This window comes from Zophobas morio, unplaced genomic scaffold, assembly GCF_036711695.1.
Source record: "Zophobas morio isolate AGI-343-1 ecotype UQ-CSIRO unplaced genomic scaffold, CSIRO_AGI_Zmor_V1 ptg000024l, whole genome shotgun sequence".
NCBI classification, from domain to species: domain Eukaryota; kingdom Metazoa; phylum Arthropoda; class Insecta; order Coleoptera; family Tenebrionidae; genus Zophobas; species Zophobas morio.
The window spans coordinates 17,254,709-17,267,766 of record NW_026972129.1 but is presented as its reverse complement, the minus strand read 5'-3'; the positions used below and the strand labels follow the sequence as shown (position 1 = coordinate 17,267,766).

General features: G+C 34.7%; 4 protein-coding genes across 5 annotated transcripts in view; 1 reads left to right on the top strand and 3 right to left on the bottom strand.

Moving 5' to 3' along the window:
- Positions 1–359: 359 nt before the first annotated feature.
- Positions 360–1,256, bottom strand: LOC135134811 (uncharacterized). Its single transcript, XM_064063645.1, has 4 exons — positions 841–1,256; positions 671–790; positions 550–600; positions 360–492 (listed from the first exon to the last, which is right to left on the bottom strand). The coding sequence occupies exons 1-4, from the start codon at positions 1,011–1,013 to the stop codon at positions 378–380; spliced, it is 459 nt and encodes a 152-aa protein (XP_063919715.1). The 5' UTR covers positions 1,014–1,256; the 3' UTR covers positions 360–377.
- A 102-nt stretch (positions 1,257–1,358) lies between these two features.
- Positions 1,359–2,085, bottom strand: LOC135134812 (uncharacterized). Its single transcript, XM_064063647.1, has 3 exons — positions 1,827–2,085; positions 1,650–1,772; positions 1,359–1,593 (listed from the first exon to the last, which is right to left on the bottom strand). The coding sequence occupies exons 1-3, from the start codon at positions 1,976–1,978 to the stop codon at positions 1,419–1,421; spliced, it is 450 nt and encodes a 149-aa protein (XP_063919717.1). The 5' UTR covers positions 1,979–2,085; the 3' UTR covers positions 1,359–1,418.
- Positions 2,086–2,183: 98 nt separating this feature from the next.
- On the top strand, positions 2,184–3,030 carry LOC135134810 (small ribosomal subunit protein bS1m). Its single transcript, XM_064063644.1, has 3 exons — positions 2,184–2,615; positions 2,666–2,787; positions 2,838–3,030. Exons 1-3 carry the CDS (start codon positions 2,388–2,390, stop codon positions 2,986–2,988), a joined length of 501 nt encoding a protein of 166 aa, XP_063919714.1. The 5' UTR covers positions 2,184–2,387; the 3' UTR covers positions 2,989–3,030.
- Positions 2,986–13,058, bottom strand: part of LOC135134809 (uncharacterized) — a 36,881-nt gene continuing 26,808 nt past the window's right edge. The window contains exons 1-8 of one of the 2 annotated variants that reach the window (XM_064063642.1): positions 9,890–9,960; positions 9,524–9,827; positions 9,292–9,460; positions 9,143–9,179; positions 8,939–9,084; positions 7,719–8,887; positions 3,486–3,707; positions 2,986–3,433 (exon numbers count right to left, since the gene is read on the bottom strand). In XM_064063642.1, coding sequence (XP_063919712.1) covers positions 3,299–3,433; positions 3,486–3,707; positions 7,719–8,887; positions 8,939–9,084; positions 9,143–9,179; positions 9,292–9,460; positions 9,524–9,827; positions 9,890–9,900 — 2,193 coding nt within the window. In that variant the 5' untranslated portion in view covers positions 9,901–9,960 and the 3' untranslated portion in view covers positions 2,986–3,298. Of the gene's footprint in view, positions 3,434–3,485; positions 3,708–7,718; positions 8,888–8,938; positions 9,085–9,142; positions 9,180–9,291; positions 9,461–9,523; positions 9,828–9,889; positions 9,961–13,058 lie in introns of those variants that run through there. The other variant, XM_064063643.1, reaches the window with a different exon arrangement.

Sequence of the window (13,058 nt, the reverse complement as noted above, 5' to 3'; positions counted from 1 at the left end):
AAAAATGTATGCAAATCCTGTATAATACTGCATAGTAATACACAATACGAACTTTGAATTCTTGTCAAACTGACAAAAAGGTTAATTTATTGCAAGTGAATTCAACTCATTTGTAATAAATTATTCTTTTATTCTTACACAATTTTAACTCTATTTGTGCTGAGATCCAATAAACTCGTGCCTGGTGTATTCGCCAAGCTTCGATTTGTATCGAGTGGAATCGAGTTAACCCCGGGAAAATTAAAACTGAAGCTTTAAACCTTAACTTACCACATATCTATAATCCGTTTTAAAAAAATAATTAAATGATAGCAGTAACCTATTAATGGTTAACCTAACACGAGATATACAAGCCAATACATTTTGTATTTAGTTTATTAATGTTGACGATACATAGACTCATATTCTGGGTACGGTCTTATATGGAACCCGCGATATCTGGAATCCACATGGTACAAGTATGCCAGTAAATGCAGCATCATAACTCTCCCACTAATAAATCCCAAAAACGTTAAGATATAAGGCCGGTGAGAAAAATTTTCAACTAACCATCCATAGAATAACAGGCTGGAATGATTAAACATCAAGGACCCTAAAATACTAAAATCAGAATCAATATTTATACATTTGTACTATTAGTGCGAAAAATTTAAAAATACTCCTATATTACCTAAAGACGGTCCGATTAAATCTACTTATAGCCCTCATTGACGGTCTACAGTAAAGCATTACACCAACACCATACACCATGTTAGCAAATAAGTACTTTTTAGGATTATAATCTGTAAAACTAGATATGGTGCGATCAGAATATTATTGTTTCTACAACAAAATATTTACCTTTTTAAAATGGATGGATTCACTGCATGAATTGACATTAAAAAATATGCAATTCTTCCCTGAAGTGTAGCAGTAATATAAAACAATTCAAGGAATTTTAGCAGGTGTCGATGTTCCATTTCAGCATTAATATAATCACTTCCCTCTGGAGGAGTGTCTAAAATTTCGGCCATCTTCGCATCTATGTACTCAAGTTTGTATTTTTAATTTCTTCATTTTAGTTGCTGAAATTACGTGTTAAGTATGGCCATCACCAATTTTGAATTATATAATAATAAAAATGTCAAATAATGTCATACACGTTTATTTTCGCTTGCGTCAGTTTAACATTTGTACAAAATGATAACAAATAAATGAAGTAGAAATTCATTATCATCTTACATTTACAGTGTTTTAAAGTAAGTGAAGTGTTAATGGTACATCACCCAGTAACATTTGACATTAAAACCACATTTACACTTTAGTGGAGGACTTCTTTTTAAAAGTTAGTCCAGCGGGACTAGAAACAACTACAAATGTACCAACTACTTCAAGTTTATTAATATGGTAAGCTCAAGTATTAAGGTACATGTTTCGCTTTACTTCTTAACTAGACTATCTACGTGATCCACATATCCACGCCCTAGTTTAATCATTGCAAGACCTGATCCAATTCCACAAATTGTACACAGTGGTACATTCTCAGGCACAACACTCCTGAGGATAGCCCAAATTAACACAGAACCCAAGGAAAAAGTCACAGCTCCAAAGGTACTAAAATCATCTTGAATGACTTAATAATCAACAATTAGCCACAACGTGTTAATTACCTGTACACAATTCGCTCCTTCTTGTCTAATGCACTGAGGTGTGGTCTGTTATACAAATATAAACCAGACCCAACAAGGGTGTTAACCAACAAAATATTTGTAATATCTCTACGAGGAAATAACCTGAAATTGCTCAAGCTGTAACGCTACTCCGCATGGTTTTTTTTTAGAAGTCACCTTAGTATTAATGATGGGTTCATGACGTTAATGGATAAAGATGTGTAACTTACAACCCCTTGAATTGGTGCGTAGTAGAATAAAATGTTCTGACATGTCAAGGGTTTCAGTCCTAACTTTCCGGTAAGAGGTTTAATACCAGGGCAAGGCATTTTTCAATTTCTGGAGAGTCGTGAGAATCACGTGTATAAAAATTAATAATTTCAAGGTACTAAAAATATGAACACTGAGACCGGCTCACTGGTTTTGACGCGTGAAGTTAGTTGGATAATTTTTTTGACATTTATTCAGGGAGGCCAATGGTTAAGAAAAAATTCAAATTTTATCAGTCGTTACAGCAATTATTATGTTTAAAAATCGCGCAAAATTTTATTCAAAGACAAAAATTTGAAAAATCAATAAAATAGGAGACTGTGCGAGATTTTCAATGATTTTATATTTACCGAAAAGCAGATGCATATGTACATAACCTGTACGGTTGTTACATAACTTCACGTGTTTTTAAAACTGTCAACTTAAATCAAGTTTTAGGTTAGGTGCAAATACAAATATAAATAATCGATGGCTTTGTTAAGATCTTTAAATAAATTAGTTAGATTAAATCCAAAAATTGTCAATTTAAAATGTGTTAGAACGTTGTCTTCAGACGCTAGTGGAGAAAAACCGCCCGACTCAAAACTTGGAGGTTATGCACAAGCATTTGAAAAATTTGAGACCCTAAAGACAGAAGAAAGTAAAGAACTTCCACAAACTTTTGCATCCTTGCTTCGTAATTCAAAATTTGTTGACGTATGTTCATAATTAAGTTTCTTTCATTTACTAGAATAATTTTCATTTAGTTAGGTGACCCTGAAGGTAAAGTCGTAACTGGAAAAATATTTCATGTGGTGGATGACGACCTATATATAGATTTCGGTTGGAAATTCCATTGTGTTTGTCCACGACCAAAGAAAAATGCTGGGTAAGGGTTGTTTATGCAATTATAGCATTACCCGAATCAATGTGTTTCAGTGAATATGTGAGAGGCACCAGAGTGCGTTTACTCATAAAACAGCTCGAATTGTCGTCGAAATTTTTAGGATACGAGAAAGATGTCACCTTGTTGGAGGCTGATTGTGTATTATTGGGTCTAGTTCAGGATAGGAGTAAAAATATCCAGTAACATTTGTAAATTTATTTATAATAAAATACATCTTTACATCAATGCAGTATTGTTAATAGTGAGGCAAGAATTAGTCAACGAATAAAGAATTATCGTTTTTAATACATCATATTAATCCTAGTACAGGAATTGCAAGATTTAAACCTCTTTATACCAAAATTTAATATGTACAATAATAAACAATGTTAAATAATACAAAAACAACAGTATAAATTATTAAACAAAATCCTCGGATACGTTGATGAGGTATATGACAAACATTAAGGCACCTTTAATTTTTGTTAATAATTTAATTTTGAGCCAATTTCTTCTAAAGAATGGTACATGGCAAGCCACAACATAAAGGTAAACACACCGGCACCACCGCCGCACCTGAACTGCTTTTTGATTTGCTTTTACTCTCTGCTTCGTATTTATATTTTCCGGATGCTCTCTGATAGCCGCCCTACAACACAACATAATAAAATGTGTTGTAACAGATTTTAATCAAAACTTACTTCTGCTCTCCAGGCGCCACTTTCTTCTTTTTGGGCAAACAGTTCATGTCCAGGTGGGTAGTAAACTGGAGGACCCGACACATTTTTGCTCTTCAGCACAGGTTCTTTTTTCTGCGCGTCTTCAACCTCTTCCTGCTGACGTTTTAGAGTCTCGATTTTTTTCTTCTGTTCCATTTCGTGTTCGTGTGCGTTAAAACTAGCATTGTATGGACTGTTGGGGGGCTAAAACAAATTAATTGATTACGTTTATGGAACCGAGGAAGTTATATTTAGGTTTTTCCAACATCTGAATGTTAATTCTTATAAAAAAGACTCAAATACGATGAAAATTCACATTTTGAAATGGAAATGATATTAACACTAATAAATATGTATTATAGGTAGGTATAGTAAAAATCTCTTGCTTTTTTTTCTAAATCTATACAGGTTTCTTTCAACCCCATACTTAGAAACATGTTTTAGACGATAAGTTCTTGTAGAGAAATATTGATTTTTTTTTAAATTTCGCCCCCGGACTAGATATATGCGATGATGATGTTTTCACGACAAGATATTTAAAACGTTTATTAAAATGGTAAATTTTTATTTTGGCGGGAAACATCGATTTTACAATTAAGCTCTGCCCCTCGGTCTGACAACGAATGAAAAATTCATCACATTTGAGACGAGGGTGGGTGGGCGGGGCTTAATTTTTGACTTTTTTTTTCTTGACGTATACAGCTTTGTTTCAACACCATTGTGGTGACCAGATTTGAATTAAAAATTCATGCTGAAAAAAAAAACAGCGGCGCGAAATCGCATTTAAATAATTTGAATTTGAAAAAAATTCAATCAAGAAAATCGTTAAACACAGGCAACCATGTGCACGTTTAATTCTTTTTGGGTAGTTGGTAGCTCTCCTAGGGAAAGTTGTGGGTAGTATCTAGTGAGAGGGTTGGTAATGAAGTTCAATTGTTTGGTAGAGGGTAGGTGGCACGTTATTGTTGTTTTGTTTGCTGTAAGTGAAGGACGCGGTAAGGTAGCTAGATAAAGTTTAGTGGGTTTGGTAGTTAATAAAAAAGGGAGAGCCTTTGTTTAACGAAAATTAATCGTAAAGACAACGACGCCATATGCGAATTTTCGACCAACGCCAACACGTGGTGTAAATTTGATGTATTGTTTGTAAATTCACAGTTCATGTTACGATTTTAATCGTTACTGGTTCTAACACAAGTTTAACCGTCAGGGATTGTTCAGATAAAACACTTGGTAAGACATTTCATGAAATTCACTTGGTTAGGATTCATCCTTTGTTTATCAAGTTATGAATAAGGTTTCTGGATGTTTATACTTAAGTGTTACATTACATAACTTCCTAATTCTTCACACAAGATTGTTAATAGTTCATTTATGGCAGCTAATTCTGTCCCACTCTGGGAAAAGTACGACAGAATTCATAATATAATGCACTGAGGTACAGGGGGACTAGAAGTTTTTCCTCTTGGGCACTTATTATCGTCGTTATCATCATGACATCACCGAGACATATTTTCTCGCGACGTTGGAAATTACACCACCGAGAAACATTCTCGCGACGCTGGATGCATTTTTTAAATTTTTTAGTTTTGCAATTTTTCACCTCATGCAATTTTTCTCTATCTCACAATTTTAGCGTGAGTAATTTTCTTTGCTGTACAATTTAAATTGAACGAAAATTTTCTCTGCAGTTCCCAACCTCACGTAATATTTTTGTCTGCACAGTTTTATTTTACACCAGATTTTTTTGGTTGTATAAATCTTTGCTAGTTTTTTTTTAGCATGTAAATATTTTGTTGATTAATGCTTCCATCATATAGATTGCCTGACATCCAATTTTAATCTCAGATAAGAATTCTTTAGTGTTTCAAATTTCTCGAGAATGTATGGTGAATTGAAGTTTTGTTTATTGCTCTTTTTGAAACTTTGACACTTGTTTAGTTGTAGTTTAATATTAGTTATATGTAGAAGTTGAACATGTAAATAAATAACACAAATACACGTGGCGGAAGCGGAGTGCGCGGATCCTTGTCGAGCTGGCTGTCGCGCCATCTGCACAAAAGGATGCAGGCCTTGAATAGAAGTCAGGGGAGCGGTCGGGATGACGTGACGCCGTCAACTTATCTATAGCGGTGATTTTCAACCACGAGTTTGCGACCGTAACGGCCTTATCGCGCGGCACGTTTCTTTTTGATAAAGGGGTGCTGGGCGGCATGCTTGCCGATAGAATATAATCATCGCCGTGAGGGGAGAACAGCCAGGACCAGGAGCCCCAAATTCGGCTCGTGCTACACCGCCCCCCCCCCCCCCGAGTATTTTTGATGTGTTCTAGAATAAAATTGATATAGTTCGATCGCCACATTCTTATAGCGCTCTGATGCCGCTGTCGCTGTGCGCCCCACTGCATATATTTGGATTGATTCAGAAAGTTTGATTTGATTCCATTCAAAGTTAGGCAAGTTTTGTTTTGAAGCTGATCAGTAAGAAGTGTTTTCAACCGGCACAACTTAGTCGCAGCTTTTTTTTCTTTCTTTTTTTTTGTCAGTGGAGGAATACGTGATTTTGTGTCCTCCATATATTTTGTGTTTTATTTAGCGGTACTTTTCTAACATTGGGGTCCACCACTTCCATCTGAACTCATTCCGCCACAAAAAAAACAAACAAATACAATTTAGGTTTTCTTTTTGTTAAACGATTACAGCTAAGGCCAAATTTTTTAATTTTTGAAATTTTCGGAGGCTTTTCAAATCTTTTTCACATGTCAATTTAAGGCGGGATGTTTGGGTTATCACACCATGATACCTAAAAACATGTTTCACATGGTAGTTTCTTGTAGGGAAATAAGGATTTTGCAATTAAGCTCTGCCTCTCGGCTCACAATAAAGAAAAACAGTTATCACAATTGAGAAAGGGGCGGTGGGCGGGATTTGTATTATGCTTTCTTTTTTCTAATATGTGTCCTATATAGTTTTCTTTTCACGACAATAAATTGAAAACATGTTTAAAAGGGTAAATTTGTAGAGAAGTGTGGGGATGAAATTTAACATTTTAAACATGTTTCAGTTTTTTGTTGTGAAGGGAAGATTATGAATATTAAGACAAAAAAATGCAAAACTGACTTTTGCCGCCTTGTCGAAATTTAAACAAAGACGTTACATATCTTATTATTAGTTTACAAGTTAGTGCAGGTACTTTTCTTTGACGGTGTCCGTTAATTCCGTTTAGGGTATTATATTTTGTAATGAAATATTCAAAAACTTGTTGGGTTTTTTCTACTGAAAAAAACAAATCTCCTTGTCTTTTCTATTTTAGTTTAAAATTCTCCACTAGCGATTTTGAACTATTCTATTAGAATATTTTTAAAAATATTTGTATCCATTATAATTGATCAGGATTAACGTCTTTGTCTGGAATCTTATAATTTTCATAGATTTTCATTGACTCCCATTTAGAACTCTTATATCAATGCAGTTCAATTTTTTCTAGCTCTATTCCTTCGAAAGAGAAATTCTTCTAGAAGGTTAGCTTTAATTCCTGAATATTTTAGAAATCTAATGAAGCTTCTACTTTCAACCTTTTCTTAAAGTCGGAATATTGTAGAACCACCGCCAAATTTTCTTAGTTGTTCTAAATTTTGTTGAAAATGTCTATCGTTTCTTCAATATCGTTTTCATAGTGCAGTAAAATTCTTCAACTCCGTTTTTACTAAACAGAATAGTTATTTGATACAAGTCCATGTGCACTGTAACTGACACTCTTCTATTTCTTCCCTACATCAATGACTGTATCAAATCTAACTTTTTTAGTCGTTTTAATTTTATTCATTATATACTGCTACTATCACGTCCAGACCGTTACCGGCTAGATGAATGTTTCATGGCGTTCCACATATTTTTGGTCATGCGGATGAGGTTCTCATGTCTGTATTGTTTTATTATTCGAAATAAATATTCATTGCAAATGGCTGGATGACATGAAGGTAGAAAATTTTGCTTAACCACAAAACGTGACATGCAAAATCAACACGTCTCGTCTGTTTTTATGTTATTAAAATTAATAAAAAATAAAAAAAAAACGCTTTCTGCTTAACCACAAACAATCGAAGACCGTTAGATTAAAGTAGGCGTTGACTTTTGCCGCTTTGTTGAAACAAGAACTCGTCAAACTGTAGTACTTTGATGTGAGACAAAATTTTTCGTTTAACGTATAGATACGTACCTCATTACCAATATCAGCCAAAAGCTGGTCCAGTCTTTTCGGAGGTCCATCCGGTTGGTTTTCAGTTGGGAAGGGTTTGGGCAACAACGCTTGGGTTTCGTCACTCGGTGGGTAGCCAGCCTTATAATTATTAGTCGTGGTACTCTCCGACTTGTACCTGTACTGGATATTGAGTGGTTCGTTTGGTCGTCGATTATCATGTGGATACGGCGGATGATTGGGATCGAAATTCTCAACATCGTTGGGTCCAGGTCCAGGTCTATTGCCAGGTCCATAGTTATTGGTAGTACGGGTCTCATGTTTGTAGATGATGGTTCTATTGGGTTCATTTGGAGGGTATCCGTTAGGATAAGGATGGTGGACGTTCGTAGTGGTATTTGTGTCATGGATTTCTTTCACATAGTGTTGGGTAGGAGGAGGATAATCTCTGTCGGGGTATGGGCGGTTAATATTGGTTGTGTTTGTGTCATGGATTTCTTTAATAATGTAAGTGTCCTGGCGCGGAGGATTTCCCCGAGGATAGTCTCGGTCATCAGGATATGGACGGTTGACATTTTTATTAGTTACAGTATTGTGATGTTCTTCAATGATGTAAGCTTTTGGTGGAAGATTCTGATTGCGGGGAAGACTACCTCTTTGAGTATTTTCATCGACCTGTCGAGTGGTGGTAGTTTCGTTGTATACGTAACTTTGGTTTGGTGGTACGTCGGGTGTATAACCTGGCTGATACGTTCTAGTGGTTACGGTTTCAGTAAAACCTGGTGGTGTTGGTTTTTGATACGACGGATAATTGAAAGTGTTTTCGGAAGACTTGTTTTCAACTTTCTTGTAAACGAAACTTTTACTGGGGGTAGTTTGGGTCTGATTCGGAGAATAGACATATTTATCCGTATCCGCTGGAGTCTCGAGATTCGTGGGGTAGTTCCCTGTTCCGGGAATTTCGTAAGTGTAAGTTTTAATGGTAGTGGTTACTTTAGTATTGCCAGGAGGGTGAAGGCTGGGGTCAAGGTGGGCCAAAATTTCTGGATTAATATCAGGACTCGTGGTTTCCACCACTTCCATGGGATAAGTATGCATGTTGGTGACTTTTTTCTGTTTAGTCAGAGTAGAAGTTTTGGACGAAGGGGAAGGCGATCTTCCTCTAACTTGTCGCAAGTCTCCATAAGTCCCTACACAGAAAACACTCAGCATTGAAAAGACCAAAACATCTTAGTAGAAACCTTCATTTGTGTACTGGATCTCCCTAGTGATCGACCCTTCCTTCTCCGCCCTTTCCAAAGTCCGACTTCTGGAGCTCGATCTTGGAGTATCGCCATAGTGTAATTCCCGTTGCACCGACCTTTTCGAAGAGGTCGTGGTGTTTCTTCTGCGAATCAAAATAAATTTCGGAGTACCGAATGAAATTAAATCAACAATCTACTTACTGAAATTCTGGATCAGCGCCAGTGTTATTATAAGAATCTGGAAAACAAACGCTTTTATAAATATCCCGTGAGTCAGTACGAAATTAAAGTCTTTAACAATATTTTTCGGAACAATGATTATTAGTCACGTAGGTGTGAACACGACTCACCTTTTTCCGGGAACGGCGCATTCTTCACTTGTTGCAAGTCGTCCAAGAGCGAATCCAACTGGTTGATGTTGTTTTGCATCCGCACATTTTCAGGTGGACCACTGCCGCTGCTTTTATAAGAATAGGTTTCCTTTTTGTACCCGGTGACGTGCTTCTTGCCATCAGGCGACTAAAATTTTTTATTTCGGTAATTTAGTTCGGCGAAAGATTTGAAGAATTTTTGATCACATACCGTGTAGCTGTAAGTATCATCGGATGAGTATTCGGTTACAGGATTAGAAGATTTTACGTTAGCGAAGCGATTAAGCGAGTTGGTTTTTGTAGTTTCTATGGATTTTGGGTTTTCGCGGTATGTTCCTAGAGAGCTGCCTGGACGGGAGACCGAATTTTGAAGGTCCTCTAGCAAGTAGTCTAAATTGTGATCAAACTCTGCCAAGTTTTGATTGGAACTGCGGATGTTGCGAACTGGCGACACGGTTCGCATTATTTTTGTTTCTTGGTATTCTTTTCGTTCGATCGTTGACATGTTGTTTAATCTGAAACCAAAAATTATTTATGCAAAGGATTCCGCTTCCGACAAGAATTTGTTTTTCGTTACAAATTATCCATAAATTAGTCTTGCAAGTGCGATATGTGTTGATGTGTTAGTTGTAAAAGTTTATGTAGCAGACGCTCCTCAGACCATGAACTCGGGTTTGTATAGTGAGTAGTTCGAAAGCGTACACCTAGAGTAGGGGGGCCTAAATGAAGCAAAATTTTTATTTTCTAGGTTTATAAATAAGTCATTCATGATGCGCTAGCTAAATTCAAGTACCACGCCAGTGGAAATAAAGGTGACACTAGTAGGTAGTTATCTTAAAATTATAAAATTCTAGGAAGTTTTTTTCAGGAAAATGATAAATAACTTTTTATTAAATTTCTTCTGAAAGTGGTTATATTATTGATGTTACGTATAATCAGAGATCGTTCTGCTATTCGTGCCAAAAAATTGTGAAGACATAATAAATGTGATAAGGAGCCTGTGCAATAAAATATTATGTAACAAAAATGTATTTGTCCTAATCTAATCTAATCTAATTTTGAGCTAAAGCTGCTGTTTTCTTTTTATTCGGTTTAATGTGAATCTTTATCACACCATTTTAAGGATCTACTCGTTGCAATCAGTGTGACATAATCTTTTACAGGAAACTGATGGCCTGTTATTTTTTGTTTTTTTATTGTTATCGTGTTTCTTGGTTATTTTAGTACGTAGGTCAAAAGCACGTTTCCAAATCGACAATCTATCACTATTAATATTATTCTCTGTATAGATAAAATTGATGTGTTTGTTGTGGTTTTGTGTGTGGTGGATGTAACTTGTAATAAATATTCATTTCATCCATAGTATACGAATTTAATTTATTTGTGATGTATTCTGGCAACTATCTCTTTTGGTGAAGGCGTAAAGAGCGATAGTTGAGGGACATTTGAAAGAATACCTACTTGCATATTCCAGAGCTCATAGAATATAAAATTAGAATTAGAATTCTATTTCCATCTCTTTATCATTGTCGGTCTGGTGTTCCTTACAAACTTACTAGAAAGATAATTTTCGAAACTATCGAACTACTTGCTATAGAATTTTCATATAACCAAAAGTTCTGAATATCAAAATACGATGTATCACGATACATAAAGTAAAATAGGTTTAACGGTTTTTGAAATTTGGAATCACTATTCAATTTCAATTTAAAAACATCTAATCCAGAAAATAGGACATTCAGTTAACAATTTGGCAGAATTTAAGTTGTTTTTTTAATCGAGCTATGATAAAAAAATATAGCTTCCTTATTCAACGAGTAATAAAACTTATTTTTAATGACAAGTTGAGTGATAAAATGAAATAAAAAGAATGTAAAATGTTATGGTGAGTACTTTTGCAGTGTCACCCTCTCCAACTTTCTATCTTTAAATACAATATTACTTTTTTTTGAAAAATGAAAGTGGGTACTTTTTTCTGTACGATGCTAAGCGACTTTTTTAAAAAGAGCCAATAGTCACATGAAAATTTTAAAACATTTTATCTTAAACTTGTTTGCATCAAGATCATTGTCCATTCTACATCACATCGAATAGTTATTTTAATATTTTCGACATTTTTACTTCCCGAGCGTAAGCGAAGGAAGTATTGTAATCGAGTCCGTCGACCAACTCTCTAGTTTTACGTTTCCTCGACCTTTCATGACCTCTATAGTACGAAGAAATAGGTCTCCCGTTTCCGTCTGTCTGTCTGTCGTTTTGTCTGTCCGTCTGTCTGCCGTTCCGGATTTTTTTGAAGCATGATTTCATAAGGACGTGACATCAAAATATATTACTATTAACTTTTTTTATTGATTATTCGAAAATCAAAGGTTTGATATTTAATAGCGTTTCACATATTATATCTGCTATAAATTATTATTAAATACTAAAAAAAATTGTTTGTATTATTTTTTCATTTATTATATTATTATATTATCTAACGGAGTACTTTGAAAATTTAGGTATACTTTAAGATTATAGTTAAAAACCACTCATTTAATTCCTGTGAAACGACATATTCTGTCAAAAAGTTAATGAAGTTATTTCAAGAAATTATGTTTCAAATATTATTCCAAATCATTTTTTTAAATATAATTTCCCTTGTGATTTAATACGCTTTTTGAAGGTAAAAAATATATAACGAACAATTTTACTACATACCACAAAAACGGCCTATAAATTTAATAATTCCTTCAAAAAATTGATGACGCTTTTTTTTAGAATATTTAAATTCAAAAACGGCCTATAAATTTAATAATTCCTTCAAAAAATCGATGACGCTTTTTTTTAGAATATTTAAATTCAAAATGGATTTCTCTTCTCATTATAATCCGTTTAATATTACTTCCCAAGCTTAACCTAAGAAAGTACCGTCGAGTTCATCGGGCGGCTGGTTGGTTGAATATTTTTTCAATGGGTCATGATCCCTAGAGACGAAAAAGTGGGTCTCCCGTTCCGTCTGTCTGTCTGTCTGTTTGTCCGCCTTCCGTGACGATTTTTGTTAGACACTACTGGATGGTTGCAAAATTTTATGTGTATTATGTAGACGGTATCCAAACCATGTCTAATCATCCCCACCAATAATGTGATGACATCAGCTCAAAATTGCACATAGTAAATGGGTTTTAAATTCGATAAAATAACAGTTCTGCACGTGTAGATTATGAATACGTGTTGAGTTTTTACCTGAAACGTCCAGATGTTTGGGAAACAAATCGAAATTATATAACAACATTTTGCAATTTAATTTTGAATCTGCAAAATCGAATGCTTTGAAATCTTGGAGATGTTTTAAAGTTGTCATAAGTATTGTAAATTTTTGATCAAAATGTATTTGCTCGTCCCTCCTCCCCCTCAAAATTGATGACGTCACCTCAAAATTTTGCCGAATAAATCCCATCTGAAATGTGCAAAATATGATGAGTTTATACTTGTGATTTATCATTCCAATCACATTTTTAGATTTGCTTATAGAGGGTGACAAAAAAAAATGTATGAGTTAATTTATTTTATTGAACAAATCAGGAACTGTAAAACCGAATGCTTTGAAATCTTGCAGACGGTTTAAAGTTACTTTAATCATGGTAAGTTGTTAACCACAATAATATCTATTTATTGATGACGTCATCAAAAATTTTTGTCAAGTAAAAACTCATTTGAAACATACGCGTAGCACGCTTCTTTACATTTACTATAACATTACATAT